The following is an 18,323-nucleotide window of genomic DNA, read 5'->3' on the forward strand; positions in this document are numbered from 1 at the left end:
GAAATTGCTCTTAATTGGGTCAGTATTGTTCCTTTGGAAGTGGTGTAGTCCAGGGTAAAAGCTGCTTCCAAGAAGCCTCCTCTCACTAGGCAAAATGAGAACACACTGTAGAGGCTTCTGGGGTGTACCACTTATTCTTGCATCCTATCTTCTTCAGCAATCGCACTTCTTCACAAACAGTGAAGCAGCACTTAGGTATTGAGATAAAAGACTACACCACATCTAAAAACTTGGTCATGCCTGTTGCCTTGATTTTGCTGTTCTGGGTTCCTATATTTAGGCACATGAAAGATTTTTTCCCTTCACCTTTAGAGTGCCTGTTTTACTCTGATTATAAGCTAGGGGGGGGGGGATCACTTGATCTGAGGCCAAAGCATCTTATCTGCTACAAATTTGCACCTTGTTTGAATTCTACATTCTGCCCACTTCCTGACCTTGTATTTTCTAAAACCTCCTCCCAGGGCCATTGTTCAGATTAGTCTTTTAAGTTGGAGGTAGAATGAAAGTTTGCCAGGTGTGCCTGCTTCTAAAAACTGTGAGTGCATTTTCTACCCCAGCAAGCCAGTCCATGTTCTGCCACCATCACTAGCCCATTGCCTCTACTCCTTAAGAGATGTGATTCATCTACACAGACAGCCAGTAGAAACTGGGAGGTAGGCAATTACCTTGAGTGAAAGTGATGCAAGGACAGCATCTTGCTGAGAAGTAAAATATATCTCCTTGGCCTGTTACATATCCATCTTAATATGATGCCAGGCAGAGTGGAATTGACAGGTTCTAAGCAGTTATTATTTGAGAAGAAAGCCCTGACAGGTGCTCTTTCTCAGATTGGTAGGTCTGCACACTGGTGTCTCCAGGGCTTTTTGTGGAAAGGCTGAAAGAGATGATCAGTGAGCACTGGATCACCTATTATTTGCTTTTTGTAGTAACCTTCTCTGGATTGATGCTACCCACCCCCTTTCTTCTACACTCTTATATTTACCAGGCACATATCAAAACTTTGATGTGCAGAGGATTTGCCACAGGGACTCATTCTTCTGGAATATCAGAATACTGTGGGACAAGCCCTTTATTCCTCTGGATTCTGTGGTAGTGGCACCCATAATTATGTAGTTTACATATCTCATGATATGGCAATGTTCAGTCCTCCTATATGTGTTTCAGAGAATGCTGCTTAGGAGGCAGGCAGAGTATGGCACTTGTCTTATGCTGCTGGCTGCCTTCCCTCTTGCTCTTGGCTTTTAATGGTTTTTGCAGCCTGTCCTTTCATGTTAGTCTTTTTTCTTTTCTTCTTTAAAGATCAGCTATGATTTCAGGACTTGCCTAGGAGGTATGCTGTGATTCCTGTAGCTCAGCTATTTTTAACCTGTACTCATTCAGTGCAATGTGTGCAAAGATCTTGCCTGTGAGGCTACTCTTGGCTGCTGCTTGGTCCCTGCTGTCAGAAGTGATGATTTTCTCTCACATCAGAGGCTGTGCATCCTTCAAAGCAGTTTGGAACTATTGCATCATTGGCCGACTTGAGTATATGGAGTCTGGTTAATGTATGTGGCAAGAGGTTCCTGCCACCCTCCCCACTTAATGGATTTCAGGTTAATGTTTACAATTTTGGTAGCTTAGGTCATTTCTCTTACATTGTGTTAGATGCTGAGCCAAAATATACATATGACAAATAGCAGAATTTTATTTCCACTTATTATCAAAAGGAATTGAAAGATACCAATAATAATAAAAAAGAATCAACACCAGGCTTATCCTTCTTTGGTTTCTTAACATGTAAGCACACCCTTCTCATGAGTCCTAGTTCTCTTTTCTGTGTGTACAATGCTGTTGGTGCTCTAGTGTCCCCAGCTGATGTTGCCACATTATGGAAGCTGGTAGAAGTTGAAATGAACAACAAAGCAAGGAGTAGCCATCTTAGTACTTCATGAGAACAGATAAAAACTCTCCACAGGATTTCAGCAGGTTTGATCAGTGTGGGCGGGTAGCAAATCCTCAGTAGTAGTTAACCAACAAGGTTAGTTTATGAGAACACTTTTTTTAATGACCTCCCATGGGTAGTTTCAGGTTTGTACTCTCACTTGGTTGTCTGCGGCAGGTAAAAATCTCTTTCAGGTTGTCTGGCAAGGAAGGGTAAAATAAACTGGTACATTCTGTCCTTTCAGGCCTCTGTGTCACAAATGACTGATGTCTGTATTTTTGTGGCAAGGTGAATTGCTACATTTTTTGTGGAATTGTTTGCATGGCTGGGCTACTATCTGCTTCTGAGGCTGTCAACTTATGCCAAAGTTGTAGCACTTCTCTATGTTCCATAGGCAGCTATCTGCTTAGCATGGCAGCAGCCTTCTAACTTCTGCTTGTTCCTTCTGCCTGCCTTTCACAAGGATATGTTGTCTTAAATACTTCTATGGACATTTTAAGGCATTTAAGACAGCTGTCTTAGCAGTTTTCCTAATTCTGTTAGGCGTGATTCTGATCTGCCGGGATCTTTAATATGGATCTAATTATACTGGAATGCAGCACACCACTTGCTGCCTTATGAGTTGCCAGGCTCCCATTTTCCTTTTGCTGTGATTAATGCCACTGGGGGTTGGGGAGCAGGGAGGAAGCCTTGTAACTAAAGAGAGCCTCCGGTCTCCCCAGACCTGCTCCATGTGGGGGAGGTCCAATTTCAACCAACCCCTAAAACTGATGATTCAGGCACCATCACTGCTCACCTGGGAAATATCTCAGCCAATAGCAATAGTGCTTAGAGCTAAAAAGCTATTGTCTGACATGGAGATCTTCATAGCAACAAGGATCACTGCATGGCAACAGCAGCTGCTGCACAAAGGAAACGTCAGAAGCGTATTTTCCTGAATCTCGTGCCTTTCGTTTTATCTTGGGGTTGTGATGTTCCCTTTTTTTGTTTTGAGAGGGGTTCTTTTTTGTGAAAAAAGGTGGCAGTTCACACAGTCTCTGGGCAGAAGAAGGCAATGCCATTATGGTGATTTAGTGCATACAAAACCACTTGAATTTTGCATTACTGAAAACTCAAACTTAGCAAACTGAGTTGTATCCAAATTAGAGGATATATACAATTTTGAAACCTTGCATAGCCCTAGCTGCGACAGTTTTAACATCTTTTCTTCTTCTTCTTTTAATGAAATACAGTCCTCTCCCCGCATCTCCACCCCAGCTGTCTGCCCTAGGGGCTAATGATTATAAGTCATGGGAAACAGAAAATGATGGGTTTTGTGAAAGCAGACAATTTGGAAAGGAAGAAAAATGTTTCTTAAGCTGTTGCTTCTCTTCATAGCAATGGAGACTTGGGGCTGGTTTAAAAAATATGTGGAGATGTGCACTTCAGTATTGGAGTCGGTTAATGTACATTTATGTATTTATAACTATTATTTATAGCTATAACTAGATACTTTACAATCCAAAATAATCCTGCAGGTTTACAGTCTAGTAGATATCGAGACATAAGGAAAAGGCGCAAGGATGAGGCAATAGACTTGAAAGAAACAAAGGAAATGTGGTGGATGCAAATAAATGAATGGAAAATAAGTAACCTTAAAAATGTTGGCAAAATGGCACCTGGGAGGTGAATGCGTGTCATTTATCCCCAGTGATGTCATGAGCATTCAGGGTCTGTGATGCTTGTGTAGTCACATTCCACGCAGTAGTCATTTTCTCCATATGTGTGCCAGGGAAAAATGCATTATGCTTGCAACAGAAATGTTTCCTTGGGGAAACCTTTCTGGATACCACTACAACATCTGAGTTACAGCTGCATATCTATTACATACAAAAACAATAGTCTCAAAAGACTCTTGGTCTGAAAACAATCTATGTCTCTTAATAGTTGCCATCCCTCTGCATCTGAACTTGCCACCAGTAAAAGGGCTGCAGTTTGGAGTCTCTGAGCAAGGAGTCTTGCCTCAGCAGCTGGATTTGTGATTTTTAGGTGAGCTGCTGCTGCATCTCTTTGGCCCTATAAAAGTGGGGATTATTATCCTGATTTGCTTTTAGAAAGCACTAGGGATGAGCTTAGGAATAGCATAAAAAAAGCAGGGTTACTGCCAGAACATGGTAGGTTTGTAATGCTTTGATAAGGTCTCTCCTTCTCCAGTCTTACAGCAATTCCAAATGCCTTAATCATAGTTGGCTCGGGATTGCTAGTGCTGGCTGAACATAGCCCTTCCACTTCTCTCTTTCCCCCTCCCTCCCCAACTAGGGTGGTTCTTCAGAGGCAAAGGCTGCATCGCAAATCATCTTGCATTTCACAAAATAATTCTGAATGTATTTGCTGGGAGGGATTTTTGTGTGTGTGATTGATTGAGGTAGGTTAAATCTAGGACACGGTGTGTCGGGCAGGAGTTACAATTAGTCTTGTGCTTTGTTTGGTTGCCAGAGCAGCAGGCAAAGGGAGGGGGCAGCTCAACCACCGCTGAGGTCTCTGCTTTACAGAGCTCTTCATCTTTCTCCTGTGATCATGGCAGCAGGCAGACTGCCAGAACGTCCTTCCTAATCTGACCTGCCAGCTCCGAGATGGAAGCAGCTGCTGGCGTCTTGCCACGCAATTAACTTGTAAGGCTCTGCAGGAAAGCAGTGTGTGAAGCCTGAGCATAAAGCTTTACAAAGCAGCCTTGCATTGAAGAGCTGGAGCCTGCTGGATGATGGTGACACCTGCAGGAAGATAGATCCTGGAACTTCAGGAAGGATGTTGGGTGGAATGGGAAGTGGTGTGGGCGGCAGAGGAGCCAAGATGCTGAGAGCTTTCTGAGGAGCCAGGGAGCCTTCTCCAACAATTTAAAAAGTAAAAAAATAAAAATCAAGGCTTTGTCTGCACTTCCTAACATTCTGAGTTTCACAGTCCCACAGTCAGAAGAGCTCTCACCAAGACAAGCAGCCTGCCAATGAACACATTGCAGACCCCCAGTCCCATTGGTTTCCGGACCCTTGATCATGTAGGTCGCCCTCCTCTGCACCCATTTCAGCTTATCAATATTCTTCTTAAATTGTAGTGCCCAGAACTAGACACAATATTCCAGGTGTGGTCTGACCAAGGCAGAATAGAATGGTAGTGTTAGTTCCTGTGACCTGGACACTATACTTCTCTTGATGCAGCCTACAATAGTATTAGCTTTTTTTGCTGCTGCGTCACACTGTTGACACATTAAACTTGCTAAGACCCCTAGATCCTTTTCACATATACTACTGGCAAGCCATATGTCCCCCATCTTATATTGGTACAGCTGATTCTTCCTGCCTAAGTGTAGAACCTTACATTTGTCCTTATTGAAACAATAATGTTCAGTTGGGACCAGTTCTCTAATATTTTAAGGCCATATTGAACCCTGAATCTGTCTTCTGTAGCATTAACTACCCCTCCCAGTTTGGTGTGATCTGAAAATTTGATGAGCATCCCCTCAATTCCTTTCTCCAAGTCATTTACAAAGTTGTTGAACAACAACGAGCCCAGGAAATAACCCTGTGGCACCCCACTTGTTGTTTTCCAGGATGACAAGGAACCATTAGTGAGCACTCTTTGGGTTCTGGCAGTGTACATGGCAGATGTTGGTAGGGACCCGGAAGAACAGACTCAGATGCTTCTGTGGTGAAACCCAGAAACTGTAGGTCATTAACAAGTGCTTGCTTCTGTTTGAGAGAGAAATAATTTTTGACCCCAGTTTGAAAATGAAGATTAAAAAGGTCCCTATATTTTTCACAGCTGGTTATTTCAAATATTTGCTCCTTCTGAGACTTCATTATTGGCCTGTAAACTAAGTCTGCAGACAAAGAGTATCCTGAGTGAGCACTACAAATTTTGAAACTGGACAGCTGAGCACAGCTGGCCTAGGAGTGCTTATGAGTCTATTCTATACAATCAATAATCCTTTACTGAGATCCCCACTCCAGTTTTAATATTTTCTTGATATGGGATTAGAGAGACTAGTTGCTCAGTAGGGCATATGTTGTCTAGTACAGAGTCTTTACCCCCCAGGTTCTGCTCCTAAAGAGGGAGACTCAAAATGAATGCAGGGTGGTGCAAGTTTCAGCCCTCAGAAGTTGCTTGCCCTTGCATGGGGTTTGAGCAATGGTGGAGAATCTCCAACATATGGACCTGACATCTTAAAGCATTAGCTGTGCGACAGTTACAGTCAGAGCTGACAGGAATACTCCTGATTTTTCATTTGCAATGGGGATTGCATTTGGCACTGTTCAAATTTGGCACCAAGGAGAAGCTCCATGGTTTTCCATGGAGAAATCCATCTAACATCATGAAGTCAGGTGTGTAGTCTCACCCAGCTGTTGGATGTTGGCCATGTATTTATCAAGTCTCCAAAAAAAGTTAAAAAAAAAAGTGGGGCCCACCTGTGGACTTGATTCTTCTGTAAATGCGTGATCCATCATATGTTTTGTGGAATACAAAGATGAGATTAATGGATGTGTTTATAAGCTCTTCAGCTGTTCAGTAATAGAGCTACTTTGGGCACCAGCTTTTGGCCAGTTTGGCACAGAAAAAAATGTGTTGGAAAGGTAAGGGTACCTCTCCTATTGGACCTGCACATGTGCCCAGAGGCAGGGCTTGGCTGTAGCTGTGAATTCCACCCCACAAAAGCACCTGTGTTTCCTAATAATACTGCTTTGTGCAGAATTGAAGATACGACCAGTGCATTAAATAAACATAGTGCTGTTTATGTGTGCTGTTTATAGCAGCAATATTATCAGAATCCTGACCTTGAGGACTATTCTGAACCGTCTACAGCCACGCGACAGTAAGGTGGGGGTTCTTCAGTTGTATTGATGGCCAAATAACTAAATGAATACAAAGCCCCAAGCAAGTGCTACCTGAGTTCTGCTGCAGGCTTTGGTAACTGTCTCCACCCACACTTGTTCTGACCTGTTCAGCAGGATGTTTCTGCATTGTGGCTAAGTTGTAGGCTGAGGATGGGGCAAGATTTGCAAGAGAACTGAGTGTTCACAATCCTCCCTTTTGCTCCTGCAGGTATGCTGGTGGTGAATGTCACCTGGAGGAATAAGACTTATGTGGGGACGCTACTGGATTGCACGCAGCATGATTGGGCACCACCCAGGTAAAGCATAAGGCAAAAAGGCTCTTCCTGTAGTGTGCTTGGTGACTTTTTCCTCTCACTCATTATGGGATTCTGCTAGAGGATGGATACTTTGATTTTAAGCAACACTAAGAAACTGTCATACTGTAAGGAGAAGGGAATGTATAGGCACATGTAGCAGGCTGGAATAAGAACTAAAGCAGTTGCCCTGCTCTGTCCTAGGCAGGAAGAATTATTCTGATTTAAATCTGTAGCCAGTGTTGCTGTCCTATCTGATTACCATGCAGTTTGCCATTGATGCAATTTCTCCCTAGAGAAACTGAGTTCAGTTACTGTACCTCATCTCTTTTGAGGGAGTTTAACTGTTGCACTCCTCTTCGTATCAGTATGGTTCCTGGGGACAATCATCTATTAATTTGGCTTGAGTTCACATCTTGTTTTAGAAGTTGTGGAACAGTCCTTCCATTTTTAAATGCTTAAAACAGATATGTTAAAAGCTAGAAGTCTCAGGATTCTAACACGGTTCTGCAGGTGTCTGAAAAGAACCCTAAGGGCCATGCAGTCTGCCTCCTCCTGATTTAGAAAACAGTGTATGTATGCCTCTTGCTTGTCTACTCCTGGGAAACCCAGCCAAGGATGTGTGTATATAGTAGCCTTGCAGATAAGAGCAGGAGAATTGTGCCAGAGACTCTGGTGCTCTCTCAACCACTTTGGGGTAGCTTTTGAGGCAAGAGCCAATTGCAGAGGGTGGGCATGGCTTGAAGTCTAACCTTGAATGTTCCTAAGCCCTGTTCTGTTATCGCCTAGGTTCTGTGATTCTCCCACCAGTGACCTGGAGATGCGAAATGGTCGAGGGAGAGGCAAGCGCATGAGACCCAACAGTAACCCTCCCATGAATGAGAGCACAGCAGCCTCTGATAGTAAAGGGACAAGTAACAGCAGCAAGACTCGGGCAGGGGCCAACAGCAAGGGACGCAGAGGCAGCCAAAACTCCTCAGAGCACCGCCTCCCACCCAGCGGCACAACTGAGGATGTCAAGGCCAGCCCTTCGTCAGTGACCAAGCGGAAGAGCAAGCCCCTTTCTGACATGGAAGTGAATTCAAGTTCTGAGGACTCCAAGGGGAGCAAGCGTGTTCGCACAAACTCTATGGGTTCAGCTGCTACACCAATGGCTGCGGCAGCGGCAGCTGCTGCAGCAGTTGCCACAACAACTGTCAAGGTAGAACCCACCATTCTCGATAGGAACTGCCCCTCCCCCATTCTCATTGATTGTCCCCACCCCAACTGTAGCAAAAAGTATAAGCACATCAATGGACTCAAGTATCACCAGGCTCATGCACACACAGATGATGACAGCAAACCTGAAGCTGATGGGGATAGTGAGTATGGGGAGGAGTCATCTCTTCCAGCTGACCTGGGCAGCTGTAACGGTGCTTCTGGTAGCCAGAAAGGCTCAGTCTCCCCGGCTCGATCAACTACCCCCAAAGTACGGCTGATGGAACCGCACAGTCCATCACCATCAAGCAAGTTCAACCCCAAAGCTGCTTGCAAAAAGAAGCTTGGTGGCGAAGGAGACCCTGACTCTGGTGCTCTGTCCAATGATGGCTCTGAGGATGGCCCTCTGGTAGCTGATGAGACAAGCAATGATGGCTTTGACTCGGTGGAGAAGAGGAGCAGTGACAAGGAAAAAGCTAAAAAGCCTGTCAGTGTCAAGCCTGAGAAGATATCATCAAAGAGCATCAAGTCTGCTCGACCCATAGCCCCAGCCATCCCACCACAAATCTACACCTTCCAAACAGCTACATTCACTGCTACCAGCCCTGGCTCCTCCACTGGCCTCACCACCACAGTGGTTCAAGCCATGCCCAACAGTCCCCAGCTGAAACCTATTCAACCCAAGCCAACTGTAATGGGAGAGCCTTTCACGGTCAGTCCAGCACTTACTCCTGCCAAGGACAAGAAGAAGAAGGATAAGAAGAAGAAAGAGTCCAAGGAAATAGAGAGCCCCTTGACTCCTGGGAAAGTGTGTCGAGCTGAGGAAGGCAAGAGCCCCTTCCGGGGAGAGCCCAGTGACCTTGGGACAAAAGGGGAGAGTCTCCTGAATGGCTCATCTGACCCCCACCAGAGCCGCCTTGCCAGCATCAAGGCTGAGGCAGATAAGATCTACAGCTTCACTGATAATGCCCCAAGCCCATCCATTGGGGGTGCCAGCCGACTTGATAGTGCAGCACCCACGCAACCCATGACTCCGCTTCATGTTGTAACTCAAAATGGTGCTGAAGCTAGCTCTGTGAAAACAAATAGCCCAGCCTATTCTGACATCTCAGATGCAGGGGAGGATGGTGAAGGCAAGCTGGAGAGCATGAAGGCAAAGGACCCTGAGCAACTTGCCAAGGAAGGGGCCAAAAAAGCCCTCTTTCCCTCGCAACCTCAAAACAAGGACTCTCCCTATTATCAAGGATTTGAGGCTTATTACTCTCCAGGTTATGCACAGTCAAGTCCTGGTTCCATTAATCCCAACAGCCAAGCCACCATAGACAGTCAGGCCCTGAAACTGAAGAAAGATGAGGAACCACCGAGCCCAGAGGTAAAAGTGAAGAACGAGGTTTGTGAGGAGAAGAAGGCAGACCTGGGTCCTTCCAGCCAGCAGCCGTCTGTCATCCAGCAGAGGTCCAATATGTACATGCAGTCTCTTTACTATAACCAGTATGCCTACGTGCCTCCTTATGGCTATAGTGAACAAGGCTACCATGCCCATCTGCTCAGCACTAACCCCACCTACCGTCAGCAGTACGAAGACCAGCAAAAGCAGCGCCAGAGTCTGGAGCAGCAGCAGCGTGGGATTGACAAGAAAGTGGAGCTGGGGCTAAAAGAGAGAGAGGTGGCACTCAAGGAGGAATGGAAGCAGAAGCCGTCTCTACCTCCCACACTGACCAAAGCACCCAGCCTGACTGACCTGGTCAAATCTGGACTGAGCAAGACCAAGGAGCAGGGGGGTGATGTAGCCAAGTCAGTCATAATTCCCAAGTTGGAGAATTCCTCAAAGCTCCAAGGCCAAACTGTAGAAGGCCTCAAGGGGAAGTTAAGTGAAAGCCATCTGGGGAAAGAGACAGAGTCAAAGGCAGGTTTGGACTGTGGACGGCAGGCTGAGGTCGACCCAGTACTCTGGTACTCACAGGTAAGCAGGAGTCTTTTGGGGAGATGCAATCTAGCTGTTCTCTAAATCAGTTCAGTAATACTGAGGAGCACAGGGCTTCAGACTGGTTCTCAGAGACAGTTTGCTACTTGATTGAGTCAGACATAGCTTCCAGTGGGACCAGTGGCCGAACACTGGAACCAGAGTTATCCCACTTTGCTAATTAGCAATGTAGTGGCACAAACTGGATTAGGGGACAGAAGCAGACTACTGGAAAGTCGAGTTCAGTTTTGGGGGGGATTTTGACATGTGGAGTGAACATTGCTGGGTTCTGTTCAGATTTTGTTGAGGCTCAGAGATGTGTTACATGGAGTGAAAGAGGTTTCACAAATTTCTCTAGCTGAATGACCTATACGTTAGTCTCTCTTGCCTCCCCTCCCCTTCCTCTCAATCAATAGGGGATAGTCAGGGATTTTGGAAAGTAATGAACACATTTTGATACATGATATGGGTGGGTAAGTGCCAGCTGCCTCTGTGTTGGTTAATATTGTGAACCGTTCACAGTCATGCAAGAGGCTGCAGAGAGAAATATTCTGTGGGGAAGGAAGAGAGGGCTAAACCAGTCCAAATAAGATTGTTCGTGTCTTTTTCATACTTTTGTTTCTGTTAACCTCTTGTTCCTTTGCGGTTGTCCATCCCCTTACTCATACCTAGGCCAGGGGCAGAGTGATTGTGACTGAAAGTGATGAAGCTGGAATTCCATTGCCAGCACTGAATGCATTGACATGTTGCTCTTGGACAAGTGTAGTTGTCTGGGTTTGGGGGCCTACAGCCTAGACAGTGGTGAGGGCTATGAGGTGTGAAGCTTTCCTTTTTCTTTGGTCAGAGCCAGTGCTTTTTTCTGGGGGGACGCAGGGAGATGCATATCCCTAAACATTTTGTGAATCTAAGTTTGGCCTCATTGAGGAGCAGTATTTCAATATGAGTAGAAAAATGAGAGTACCCCTAAACATTTTTTTAAAGAAAGCAAGCACTGGTCAGAGCTTCAAAATCTATGTTTTAATAAGATTGCTGGGATAACTTGATGCCCAGTTTCTTTTTTAAAACCCCCCCAGCTCTGCCGACATAATTCCCACACTTTGGGAGTGGTAACAAATTCAATAAGATGATTCGTCAGAGCTCAAGAATGAGTAAAGAATGTTTACCTAAGCTTGTGCATAACTTGCATTCTAAAATTTGTAGGAATGCAGAATATCAACTTCTGCACAAGGATTTGGGTGATGGCAGGAAAGCACAAAAGAGGCTACTGTAGGACAACAGTAACAAATAGTTAAGAGGAAATATGTGGAGGGCAGATATCTTGCTCATTGTTCTTTCACTGGTGAGGCTTTGGTGGATGCTACCTGTGGTCCACCCCTTTAATTGCACCCGCAAAGGCCCTTAATTTTAAGTCAAATCTGAGATTTCCAGGACTTCAGAAATGCCTTTGATTCTAGACACCTGACATCCTTGACTGTATGTTGCTACAGGAAGCTGAGCCTCGCATGTGGACTTACGTTTACCCTGCTAAATACTCTGACATCAAGACGGAGGATGAGCGGTGGAAGGAAGAAAGGGATCGAAAGTTAAAGGAGGAGAGGAGCCGCAGCAAAGAGCCCATTGCTAAGGAAGATGGGAAGGAGAGCACAAGCTCCGACTGCAAAGTGCCCTCCAGTGAGGAATCGCGCTTAGTGGCGAAGGAAGCCAGACCCAGCACCCATGTCCCAGTGTCTTCACCCCTCAGCCAGCACCAGTCCTACATCCCTTACATGCACGGCTACTCCTACAGCCAGTCATACGATCCCAACCATCCCAGTTACCGCGGCATGCCCACTGTTATGATGCAGAACTACCCAGGTATGGGGGCTTGAGGTGGACCCTGAGAATAGCAGAACTGTATAAATCATAATGGGGTGGGATCTTCCATGGGGAAGGGGCCATCGTTTTCATCCTTGGAGATGTTTGATAGCTGGAAATTGGAGTGAATATATATGTCTGGTATAGTGTGACCATCCAACAACAAGAACATGCAGAAGTGGTACGTTTGGGTTAGACCAGGGTGGGTAAGTTGTGGCCCTCCCGATGTTGCTAGGCTACAAGTCCCACAATCTCTGACCATTGACTCTGCTGGCTGTGGCTAATGGGAGGTGGGAGGGCCACAGGTTCCCTGGATCACAGATCAACAAAGCAAGTTTTAAGATCAACAGTGCAATCACACTGTATAGCTATTAAATTATTTTGCAAGTTAGCTTGCAAACCGTGGGTTAACTTCCAGAATAGTGTGTGTAACCTGTATGGCCTTCCAGAAGAAAATCTCTAATGCAATCTTCAATATGTAAAAACATCAAGAATGTGTAAGCTTAAGAGAGAGAGAGAGAGCACGCAACATAAGATTTGAAATTCAGATGCAAACAGAGCTTATTTAAAATGTTTTCCTTAAATAAAAATCCATCTGATCTAATGTTTCCGTCTAGCTCAACACAAAACAGGTGTCAGGTATTGTAGCAAGCCTGGATAATGAAGTTAAAAGTACCCCATTGAAATGTCTACGTCCCAAAGACTGCATTTATTATCAGCTTCCCCAGAAAAACAAAATAAATATACTGGAACCAAAATGAAGAATGTATACTGAAATAGAAACCTCCCAGATACACAAGCTGATGATAAACAGTGTTAATATTTGAACCGTGAGAAAGTATCTAAACATATGGAGCTGCCTTTTATATGGAGTCAGACCATCTAGCTCTGTACTGTCTGCTGGGAGTGGATCTCCTGAAAGTCAGGCATAGGGTTTTGGGATTGTATGGGAAATTGTATTGGAGATGCTGGGGATTGCACCTGGGACTTGCTGCAGACAAGGAATGTGCTTTGCCACTGAACTGCAGTCCCTCTTGTTTTTAAAAAGAGAGGGGAGTAGGAAGACTTGTGTATATTTTGTGATTTTTTCCTGATGTTACTGTTTCATCTTTTGTAAAGTGCTTTGAGGATTTTTTTTTCAGCCAAGTGGTATATAAATTTTATGAATCAAAAATAAAATAATATTTGTACAATTTTGCTGATGCCCAAGCAAGTAATGCTAGTTAATTGGAATAGGCAAGATAGTGTGCAATGCATCATCTACTCCTTGGGTACTAAAAGTTCTACCAAGGGGTCCTTTAGGCTTCTGAATCTGCTATGGATGGAGCAATGGCTGCTTTAAACTTGTTACTGCAACCCAAAATAACTAGGAACATTTTTTTGGGCAGGATTGAGATGTCAGATTCTCGTGGATCTGATTGAATGTGTGCAGTATCCACAATCTGCTTCTAAACTTCTCTCTGACAGAATCCCTGGTTCAGGTCTTTCAATTTCTCGCCTCTTCTGGTTAGGGGATATTTAAGGGCAGTTGGTCTCTTTAACAGCTTGCTCTTCTGCTGTGTGTGGGAAAGTCCTAACCAGCATCTCCTCCACAGGCTCATACCTGCCCTCCAGCTACTCATTCTCCCCATACGGCAGCAAATCCTCTGGGAGTGAAGAGAGCGAGAAGTCCCGCGCCAGCCCCAGCATTGGCTGTAAATCCAGTTCTGAATCCAAGGCCCTAGACATCTTGCAACAGCACGCCAGCCACTACAAGAGCAAGTCCCCAACGGTAAGTGGTGTGCTGGAATGGGAAATATATATTCAGTGCTGTCCTTGGCACAGAATTATCCAGGTGTAAATGCCGTACTTTCCAGGCTGATTCTGGAAGCGGGAACTAAAGCATGTGGGCTGTTGCCAGGGATTCCCTAGCTTTTTATTTCCTGGAGTGTGAGTGAGTGAGTAACAAACATGGCTTGCAAGGAAGCCACAGAAGAGCTGGCCTCATTTAGGTACTTGGCTGGCCTGTTCTTGCAGATTCATGTCTGGGCTTCAGCATGTCTGTCTGGTTACTTTTACAGATAGGCGACAAGGCCTCTCAGGAGCGCTGTGGGGTGGGAGGAAGCAGTGCAGGCTGCAGCGGTGTAGGGGGCGCCAGTGGTGCTGAGAGAAGCGTTGACCGGCCTCGCTCCTCTCCTTCACAGCGTCTGATGTCCACACATCACCATCACCATCACCTGGGCTATTCATTGTTGCCGGCCCAGTACAACCTGCCCTATGCAACAGGTGAGAGCAATATGGGGCATTGGCATTGGGGTGGGTGGGTGGGAAGGGGAATCCAGAAGCACTGTTGGTGGGAGTTGGGGGCTGTGGTGGTGGCAGAGGCAGGTGCCCTAGCAACTGTTAGTCACACCTTCCTGGGTGCCCTGCTGCTGCCGCCCTTGAAGCTCTTCGGAGGCACTGTGCAACATCTCCACTGTAAACCTGAGTCAGCCCTGTGCTGGAAGTTGCTTTAGTACCCCTCACACCATTGTGCATTATGCTTCTGCTTCTCTGCAGGTCTCTCATCTACAGCCATTGTTGCCAGTCAGCAAGGCTCTGCTCCTTCCCTATATCCCCCGCCCCGGAGGTGAAAAAGGTAAGGATGCCCCTGTTATGTCATTGGCTTGGGGAAGGGTATGAAGAGAGGCAACATCACAGGCTGCTCACATTACAGCCTGCAGGCAGAGTGGGTCTCTTTCTGGAATCTAAAGTAGGCTGCTAGATGGCATGTTACGATTAGTAACCAACAAGTAAAAGGGATTGGCGATTTACAGTGGCACCAAAGTGCCATACAGAAGCTTCTTGTGCAACCTGCAGCCAGGACATAGAGCTAAGTGAAACATGCTACAATAAGCACTGGGTCTCATGCAGCTCCATTAATTACTTTCATTCCTGCACTGTATGTATGTGTGTGTGTACCTACCTACCTACCTACCTACCTACCTCCTGTTGGTCCTAACCCAATATTTCAAATTTCCCAGCTGTGTCGTGGCTACAGTAACTGTGTGTGATCTGTAGTGTTTTGCTTCTTCTCTGCAAGAAGCCTTCTGAGTCAAGTGCTTCTCCAACTGAGGATAAAAAGATTACTGAAAAAACTCCTAGTTTCTGGTTGCTGTCACTCCAGCACCATCATGTGGTTGAAACTGAAATTGCTCGAGCAGAGTTACATTTCTCCTTTTTTCCCCAACAGGACACATGATCGGATAACCTAGGCTATACTCAGTCATGTGACTGGCTCACATGAGGAAGCGCTGGAAATTGCATTAGACATCAGTTGAATGGTGTTGATTGTTCTGCTTGACGGTCCTGCCATAATGTGAGGCAGACTCTGCCCCCTCCCCTACCAAACACAAGCTGAGCCCTGTACGTGTGAGTTGTGGAGCTGGGACTTGCAGAAATATTTATTCACCTGACTTGGGGTTGACTGGCCAATTTCCAGAACTCCTCTGGAGCAGGGACTTTGTGGTGGTGGGCCAAGCAATGTGGCATCACGGGACATTTGGAATGCTGGGGAGGGAGGACACATTAGCCTTGGGTTCCATCCAAGGCTCTCTTGCTCCTGTGCTGCAGCCCAGATGGCTACTTGGGTGTTGACGGAAGGTGAGAACATCCAGATTGGTGTATTTATACTTGTGATAAGTGGTCATCTGGTACAAGCACATATATGGGCACCTGCAAAGAAGACCACAGGAAAGAGACGATTCTGTTGAGTCAAGATGTCCTGGGAAATGGGGGGGCGGGGAGGGGGGAGGCAGCAGGGGCTGCAATGAGCACAAGCCAGCTATGTGCTCCTTTGGCAGGAGCAATACTGAAACTGTAGCACTTTGCCTCCAGGATTGCTGCACCCTGAAAAGCCCTCCCTTCCATTCACTGTTTTTCCAACACCTCTCCCTGCTGGCAGGCCATGTGTGTTGCAGTGGCAGATGCTTCTTTTGCTCTGCAGCACAAAAAATACACCCAGTTTGCATAAAATGGGGCCTTTTGGCAGGCTGGCCCTGCTCTCATTGGGAGGGTCTCTACTGCTGCCTAGCAGTCACCTGCTTCACTCTGCTGGAAGGTTACTGGCTGCCTGTCCTTCCTGTCTTCCCCAGACCCTGCTTTAAAACAAAACACATATTTTGTGTTCATAACAAAAGAATGTGCTGATGGGGCTGGTTGAATTTCAGACATGCAGTTCTTTATTCTCCATACCTTGCAAGACCTTCCCTTCCCTGCAGGGAGTGAAGGGATGGATGTCTTGGCCTGCGATATTTGGATATGGAAGCTCTTGGTCATGCGGAGATGGAGGAGCAAGCCTAGGAACTGGCTGCCCACCTTTTGAAAACCTGCAATGGGTGCGAGCTGTACTGGCCCAAGGCCGTCAAAGAGTGACCTCTTGTTAAATGTCCCATGCCCTGTTCTGGTGCTAGAGGAAGCCTTCCCCTGTATCACAAGACGGTTGTCTGGATTTCTTTCCCTTGGTCTGTTGCTTAGTGTTCCTTGCTGAAGCTTCTGCCTGGAGCACTGCCCACATTTATGGGAATTTCCTGCCCATTTCTTGCAGGGTGGTCAGCTTGAATAGCAACTGGGAAGGTCTGTTGTGCCCTACCTAGCTGATTTGTGTAAATCAGGTGCTGTGTGTCCCAACAATGCAAGCCTCCCCAGCTCAGTCTTTCTGTTCCTGTCTGTATGTTGTGTGAGGCCACCCTCTGCCTCTTGGACTTTGTACATACTGTAAAAAGGAATTGTTTGAAATCCGTTGTTTCTTTCTTTCTTTCCCAGCCTGGGAGTACTTATAGTTCCATTCATGTAGAAGTAGCCTCTTTGAGCTTGGGGAGAGGTTGATCCTTCATAGCAAAGCCTTATTTGCCTGCTGCCTTACAAAGAAAGCACATGGCGACCTTTGACTCCAGGAAGGAAATGTGCTGTGAATACCATCTGCCATTCCAGACCGTGCCACTCAAGCACATCCCGAGAGCTCTGCCTACAGAAGCTCCTCAGTGGTGACTGGCTTTGGTATCCAAACAGGAAGTGCAATGGGAAAACCTTAACGTGGGCATGGGAGATACACAGTCTGCTTTGAGGAATGTTTTTCTCAGAGGTTGCTATCTTATCAGCATGTTGTCCTTTTACTGCCATGTGTCAGCTGTGTAATGACCTGAAGCTGAGATAAGGCTCCAGTGCTTTTAAGCTTTGTTCATCATACACAGGAGGATACAAACATCGTTCTCAGAATGCAAACTTCCAGGCTGGTTTACAGCTATGAAAAGGGGACATATGATGTCCAGCTGGTCTGAATGGATTGGTGCCCTCTTCATTCCTTTTAGCCCAGAGTGTAGCAGGAGGAAGGTTTCTACAGAAGCACCAACTTGTAATCATTTCTATGCTGCATTCCTCATGGTTTTAGGAAGTCACTTCCTCTGTTCAGGTTCCCTTTTGCCCTTCACTTTAATTAGTACATTTCTGACCCTGGAAAAATGCCTCAGCATCAAAGTCTTTTTTAATTGGAACTGGTATGCTAAGTTTTCATTTAGAACTTGCAGCCTATGCTCTATAAAAAAGTGTACGTTATTTGCTAACATTTGGGGTTTTTATGCACACTTAAACCCACACCACCAGTGCTATGGGCCTCTGTACATGCAAGGTACTGAGAGCAAATACTTAGAAGAGATAATTACAGACAACAGGTGGATCCTCTTTTGATCTCTACTTCTCTCAATGCTGAGAAGCCTCATTGCCTTTTAATTTTTTACTGTCCTGGCCCTATTAAACTGGAGCCAGATGCAGCATTGACTCTAGACTGAGCCTAGGTAGCTTAATCTAGATGTGTAAGCACTGTGTACTTTTGTGCTAGAATGACTGCATTACTGCTTATTTTTATAGAATTATTCTATGACAGATGAAGATTTAAGGAGCAATGCAGGGTACTGACTACTGGATACCTTTTCAGTCACTTTTTTGATTGCACCAAATTGCCCACACATTACCTACAGTAAGGGATAAAACCATTTTATATATAAAAAAGGCAATAATCATTTCAAGCTCTGTTCTTTTCAGAATACATGCAGCCCTAATGAGGTTTCTGTGCTTAGCACACAGTGCTCACAGCTAAGGTGACACTATGCTACTTTTAAAAAGATTCTTAATCAGGTCCTCAGCGATCAAAATGAGGCGGAATGGTGCTAAAACTAATCAGATAGTGCTTTATCAAGATGAAAAATTGTGTTCTG

General features: G+C 45.6%; 1 protein-coding gene across 4 annotated transcripts in view; it reads left to right on the forward strand.

Annotated features, from left to right (window-relative positions):
- Nucleotides 1-16,848, forward strand: part of ZNF609 (zinc finger protein 609) — a 102,196-nt gene extending 85,348 nt beyond the window's left edge. For 2 of the 4 annotated variants that reach the window (XM_083412972.1, XM_083412973.1), the window contains exons 4-10: nt 6,995-7,082; nt 7,869-10,239; nt 11,727-12,093; nt 13,689-13,864; nt 14,277-14,358; nt 14,632-14,710; nt 15,305-16,848. In XM_083412972.1, coding sequence (XP_083269098.1) covers nt 6,995-7,082; nt 7,869-10,239; nt 11,727-12,093; nt 13,689-13,864; nt 14,277-14,358; nt 14,632-14,705 — 3,158 coding nt within the window. In that variant the 3' untranslated portion in view covers nt 14,706-14,710; nt 15,305-16,848. Of the gene's footprint in view, nt 1-6,994; nt 7,083-7,868; nt 10,240-11,726; nt 12,094-13,688; nt 13,865-14,153; nt 14,359-14,631; nt 14,711-15,304 lie in introns of all 4 variants that reach the window. The other 2 variants (XM_083412970.1, XM_083412971.1) reach the window with 1 other exon arrangement.
- Nucleotides 16,849-18,323: the final 1,475 nt, after the last annotated feature.

This window comes from Podarcis tiliguerta (genome assembly GCF_965153285.1).
Source record: "Podarcis tiliguerta genome assembly, chromosome: 14".
Classification (NCBI taxonomy): Eukaryota; Metazoa; Chordata; class Lepidosauria; order Squamata; family Lacertidae; genus Podarcis; species Podarcis tiliguerta.